We start from the raw sequence: 6400 nt of genomic DNA, 5'->3' as shown, positions 1-6400 counted from the left end.
AGATCCAACTTCGGTCAGCTTGTTAGAATACTGAAGACTGATTTAGAACTCTTAAAAAATATATTTACATTGCACCGCAAATCTGAATAATCACAAAGCAATTTTTTTCCTCACGATTATCAGCAGTTACTTTTTCATTCTCCAGTTACACCATTTGTACTGTCGGAATATTATAGCAACTCATAGCTGAATGTGCATTCTTACTCCATTCAAAACTGATGTTTCCTTTATTTTATGAAATTACAATGTGTGCCACAGAAATAAATATTAATGCAACATTGATATGTAATACATACTCCTAATATTAAAGTTCATCATGCTTCTTCAAACATTTTAACAATTTTAAAAGTTGTTTTTATTGAACTAGCATAGAATAATATTGCTTATATGGTAGCAATGTTCAAAGAGAAAGAAAAAACTTTGGGCAACATTCAACATTTCAATATGAATAAACCAGAATGCTTTTGCAATCTTTCTTCGTGTATCCATTTAATGCCTGACATCATATATCATACCAATGATCGTTGCATAACTGTACAATAAGCTATTTTCCCACAAATATTTTAGATGCATTTAATGTTAAAAGGCTAGAAAATTTCTCAGGCACACAAGCTACTAACATACCAACATCATGCTCTCAAAACAATCCTAGTGACTATGGTTTTGTTCAGTTGCTGATAGTATTACTGTTTTACATCAGGTTTAAGCAGTAAGCAATACATTACTTATATATGCTAACCAAAACAATGTTCCTCTAAATTAACACAGTTGAGATAAGAAAAGCATTTGAAAATTATTTCATTATTTTTCTATAGTGCAGTGCAAATAAAAGCAAAACAGCTTTTCCTGAGTTTTCATAGAACATTAGATCAATTCCTTACAGTATCACCACAATCTGTCTAAAATATGCACCTTTTAATCCTAGTCACGTCAAGATTAAAAACAGCCTGGGAATGGAGAGATTGGAAGTTAATGATTAAATTCTTCATTGCTACTTTGCACATACAATTATGTAGCACTGGATACACTTGTCAGTTTCACACCAGTCTCTTTAGAATTTTTACATTACAAGTACTGATGTCTTCCACAAATGCAATAATGCCTAACATACTGATCCCTCTCTGGGAAACTAAAGTAAATTAGCAATAGAGAAGAGATCTGGGAATGTATATTGTTCAGTACAAAGCATCTCCTAAAAAATAATTATTGTGTTGATGTTTACAGACTGTGTGTTTCTAATTCAATCTTATCTTCAGTTTCTAATGGCTCAGGTTCAATTTGAGGAACAGGTGGTCGCAATATGATTTCTGGTCCACCCCCGTAGATTGATTGCAGAAAATTCCACGTTTCCTCAGAAATCTGACCAGAATCAGCTCCTGGAAAACATCAAGTTTTTGTTTTTTGTAAAGGCATAACTAATGTTCATATTCTTCTCTGTTGTGAAACTGGGCCAGTCAGTATAACCATTGTATAACGTTATGTGGATAAAATGGAGATAGGGAAAATGCTGCCCTGAGCTATTTGGGGGAAAGGGTAAGATCAAAGTAAGATGGATAACTATTTGTTCAGATTTTCTTCTTAGGTAAAAATTTTCAGCCCTGATCCAAGGAAATGCAAGCCCAGAAGATTATGATATTGCTGGGAGTGTGTGTGTGTGTGACAATTTAATCCTTGATTTTTTGTAATACACATGTTTTCCAACTCAATTACAAATTATGTGCTTGGCAACTGCTCCTCTTTTATAATTATACTGTCATTTTAGATGTTTTCTAAAATAAACTGCTTTGGAGAAGTGATATAAAATATTTGGATGAAAGTTCCAGAGCTGGCTGAGATGGCCAAGTTTTCACTACTAAAACAACTTAATTACATTCACAGACAGCTGGAAATTCTGGATATAGTATGTAGATCAGGGGTCTGCAACCTACGGCCCTCCAGATGTTCATGGACTACAAACCCCATCATGCTGGCAGAGGCTGATGGGAATTGTAGTCCATGAACATCTGGAGAGCCGCAGGTTGCAGACCCCTGATCTAGATCAAACAGAAAAGAAACTGGAAATCTATATGAAATAAATTCTTTATAATTTGGTGAATTTGTTTTTGTGTATGTTTTAGACTTTAATTTTGAAGTACAAATAGAAAAATTTGGACAAAAGTGATATAAAATATTCAAATAAATTCTCGCCACTAAATATGATTCAGAAGAAAGTCACAGAACAAGAAAAGATACCAGGCTCACTGAGGAGAGAAAAAAATTCTGATCCCTAAACACTTGCTTGTTGCTCTTTGGTCTGAAGCACGAACAGCTTCAACCTGCACATTTCTAGAAACGTGCAAAAAAAAACCCAGGAGGGCTAAAATGCATTTTTAAAAACAAAAATATGTAAATCATCAATCAATACTGGGAGAGATGCCAGGTGAAGGTGAAGGAAAACATGGTGAAGGTGAAGGAAAACATGGACTGTACAGCAAATATGTGAATGAGTAGTTGAAGGGAATGCTGTGGACGTATCATACCTCAATTTTAGTAAAGTTTTTGACAAGGTGATCCATAATATTCTTTCAAGCAAGCTAGTGAAATGTGGTCTAGACAATGTTACTATTAGATGGATTTCTAATTGGTTGACTGACTGAACTCAAAGGGTGCTCATCAATGGTTCACCTTCATCCTGGAGAGAAATGACTAGTGGTTTTCCACAGGATTCTGTCCTGGGCCCAGTGCTATTCAATATTTTTTTCAACGACTTGGATAATGGAATAGAAAGCATGCTAACCAAATTTGCAGACGACACCAAAATAGGAGGGGTAGCTAATACCCCAGAGGACAGAATCAGAATTCAAAATGACCTGGACAGATTAGAGAGCTGGGCCAAAACAAACAAAATGAATTTCAACAGAGATAAATGTAAAATACTACACTTAGGCAGAAAAAATGAAATGCACAGATATAGGATGGGTGACACCTGGGTTGACAACACTACATGTGAAAGGGATCTGGGAGTCTTAGTAGACCACAAATGGAACATCAGCAGCGTGATGTAGCGGTCAAGAAAGCCAATGCGATTCTGGGCTGTACCAATAGGAGTATAGTGTCTAGATCGTGGGATGTAATTGTAACTCTCTATTCTGCATTGGTTAGACCTCACCTGGAATATTGTGTACAGTTCTGGGCACCGCAATTCAAGAAGGATATTGACAAGCTGGAACGGATCCAGAGGAGGGCAACCAAAATGGTAAAAGGTCTGGAATCCATTCCCTACAAGGAGAGACTTAGGGAGCTGGGTATGTTTAGTTTGGTGAAGAGAAGGTTAAGAGGTGACATGATAGCCATGTTTAGATATCTGAAGGGATGTCATGTTGGTAAGAGAGCAAGCTTGTTTTCTGAAGCTCCAGAGACTAGGACCAGGAGTAATGGGTTCAAGGTGAAGGAAAAGAGATTCCACCAAAAGGGCTATTTGACAGTGGAATGCACTACCTTAGAGTATGGTGGAGTCTCCTTCTTTGGAGGTTTTTGAACAGAGGCTGGATTGCCATCTGTCAGGAATGCTTTGATTGTGTGTTCCTGTATTGCAGGGGGTTAAACTTGATGGCCCTTGGGGTCTCTTCCAACTTTATGATTCTATGAGTATCCAGTGTCAAGAAGCCCAATCCATAGCACAAGGCAGCTGGGGTGGCACCGCCACCCTGCTGTCACCTCCAGAGAGCTTTCAAATGGTGTGGGGAAGCAGTTAAAATGAAAAATAACCTGCACACCTGAAAGCCCTCCATAGGGCTAAATGGACTTGTGCCACTCAAAAAACCCCAGGGACTGCATTCCCATTAGCAAAGCCCCTCTGGCATGCCAACTGGGCCAGCTGCAGCACAGGAGCAATGATGTGATATCTAGCACTGAATCAAGGCATCCCTGAGGGATGCGGTGTCTGCCTGCAGGCATACATCCGTCGGCCTCAAGTCAATACCCCCCCCCCCCCCGGAATTGGGCTGTTAGGTGAGAATTGTCATTGTCAGACACTACTTTTTGCTTTGAAGCATATGCAATAAAGTATCTTGGACACAATATATTTCCCCAAAGTATCAGATTGTTAACGTGCTGTTTTTGCTTATAATGGAAGCTAGAAAAGCTGAAATATTGAGCAGATAAGAAGACTGTGGCCAAAGTGTTTGAATATTACCAATGTAGCATGTAACAAAAATAGAAATAAAATGCCAGCCAGTGATACATGCACAACAGCACTGAAAACAAAGAATAGCTGCAAGCCAAAGAAAGATTATCAGTTGACCCATACCTTGCTTCAAGAGAACACTTCCACATTTACTGACAGCAATTTTGGTATTGTCAATGGGACCTGGAGGATCTAGTGAAAGGTACACATATTCCACAATTTTAACAGATATGACAAAACTAAATACATTTCACACATTCTTTATGCACATTCTATTTTTGCCTTCCTATGCAGTGCTTCAGTTGTAAAAGATCATGCTCTTTATATCTTGGCCCTACTGCTAATAACATTTTGATAGTGCTTAGGTTACAGACACGGAACCCAATGAACTTATCTTCCAACATATGAGCAACTGGGCATCTTCAGGCTGACTTCTCTTTAACAGCTACCCTGCTTTTTTGTTTGCAAATACTTCTGAACAGTGATTTGTAAGCAAACTATTCTTCACAATCCTTGTGAAGATCTTAAAATGCAGCTTTAAATTAGGTCTTTTTATTAATTTAAATTGTTTTTATGCTGCCTTTCAACCCAACTCATGGTCAAAAAGGAAGCAAACCTTAAAACATGCCAAATATTTTTTTAAAGCAGTTAAAATACAAACAATTTTTACTGCTGAAATATGTATGTTTAGAAATATGCTTGCTAACAAACAAGGTGTCCTTGATTGATTAGCAGAACGCAGTAGATACTGATGTGAGTTCTTGCACTGTGTGAAATTATGCATTAGGTTCTTCTCTTTTTGTTCTTTATTATTTATGAATTTCCAGAAACATTATTTCTGTTCTGTTCTGGAGGCATACAAAACAAGCATATACTATAAAAAGCACATTATCTCCTTGGCAGAGTTCCAAAAGCCACTCACCACTGTCCTTGCCCTTCACAAACCCTTCCCATTCTCTAAACCACTGCATGCTTATACAATAGAATATGGATGGAGATTCCTCCTCTTGGAATGCTCTGTTGAGCTGAAAGACATAAAATAAACTGTTATAGATACAGGCAGGGCATAGGGAGCTGCAGGGACTACTTATTTTTCCTCTGAATCATCTTTCCCATTTTATTTCTTCTTTTTCTCCCCCTGCAAGCTCCCATATTACCTTTCCCTGCTTCCTCCTCCCCCTTTCCACTCACCAACCAACCTTTCTTTTATCTTCACTCCCAGTCTTCAGCTTTATTTACTTTAAACCCCACATTTCTCCTCATTGGGACTCAAGACAGCTTACATCATTCTCTCTTCACAACAACACTCAAGTTATTAGGCTAGGATCACTCAGCATGTTTCTATGGCAGAGTGGGGATTTGAATGCCAAATCCTACTCCAACATGCTAATCACTACACCATGCTGGCTCTCAGCTCTACCTCTTTCTCTCTTTCTTAGCAGGCTCTCCCTGAGAAAAAAGTGGCCCAGTTGTAAAAGTTGTCTAGTTACTTGTGAGCTGGCCAAATACTGTAGAGGTTGCCTAGCCACCCACACAATTACCACTGTAGAGGCCATTTGGGTTTTTTTTAGAGGTACAAGCACTGCTTGTATTATTTGTGGGGGGCGGGGGGGAGAAGAGTTAACTGTCCCAATACATTTTTGTTGTATTTTTTTCTGCAAATATGAGGGTTTTTTCAGATTTGTAGAACAATCTATATTGTCTGTTTATGGCTTCAGTCTCTGAATGTAAGTACCCACAGCTTTAGCCACACTGAGAATAACATATTTATTTATTTATCTATCTACTTATTTGTTTATTTAATTCTATTTGTATGTCGCCGCCCCCCCACCCCCAACAAGAGCTCAGAGCCCCCCCACCCCCAACAAGAGCTCAGAGCAGCTTACAGCAGTAAATAACATATAACATTTGATTAAATAAACATTAAAACAAAACAGTGGGTGTGTTGTGTGGTTTCCGGGCTGTATGGCTGTGTTCTAGTAGCATTTTCTCCTGACGTTTCGCCTGCATCTGTGGCCGGAAACCACACAACCCCCCAGTAATTCCGGATGTGAAAGCCTTCGACAATACATTAAAACAAAATAGTTAAAATATTTAAAATTCAATCTAATCTAGTTAAAATACATTTAAATTAAATTTGAAAGCTTAATTTCAAATCAGTGTTAAAATAAGACTGGAAACAGATGCCATTTAAAGCAAATAGGGAATTAGGAATTGGGCAGGCAACAAATGTAA

At 38.1% G+C, this 6400-nt stretch overlaps 1 protein-coding gene across 4 annotated transcripts in view; it reads right to left on the bottom strand.

Annotated features, from left to right (window-relative positions):
- Window positions 1-208: 208 nt before the first annotated feature.
- Window positions 209-6400, bottom strand: part of USP33 (ubiquitin specific peptidase 33) — a 63084-nt gene continuing 56892 nt past the window's right edge. For all 4 annotated transcript variants that reach the window (XM_048496837.1, XM_048496836.1, XM_048496835.1 and 1 more), the window contains exons 22-24: window positions 5088-5190; window positions 4289-4357; window positions 209-1376 (exon numbers count right to left, since the gene is read on the bottom strand). In XM_048496837.1, the coding sequence (XP_048352794.1) occupies window positions 1219-1376; window positions 4289-4357; window positions 5088-5190 (330 nt within the window). In that variant the 3' untranslated portion in view covers window positions 209-1218. The remainder of the gene's footprint in view (window positions 1377-4288; window positions 4358-5087; window positions 5191-6400) is intronic.

This window comes from Sphaerodactylus townsendi, linkage group LG05 (assembly GCF_021028975.2).
Source record: "Sphaerodactylus townsendi isolate TG3544 linkage group LG05, MPM_Stown_v2.3, whole genome shotgun sequence".
Lineage (NCBI taxonomy): Eukaryota > Metazoa > Chordata > Lepidosauria > Squamata > Sphaerodactylidae > Sphaerodactylus > Sphaerodactylus townsendi.
This window is presented reverse-complemented; position numbering and strand designations above follow the sequence as displayed.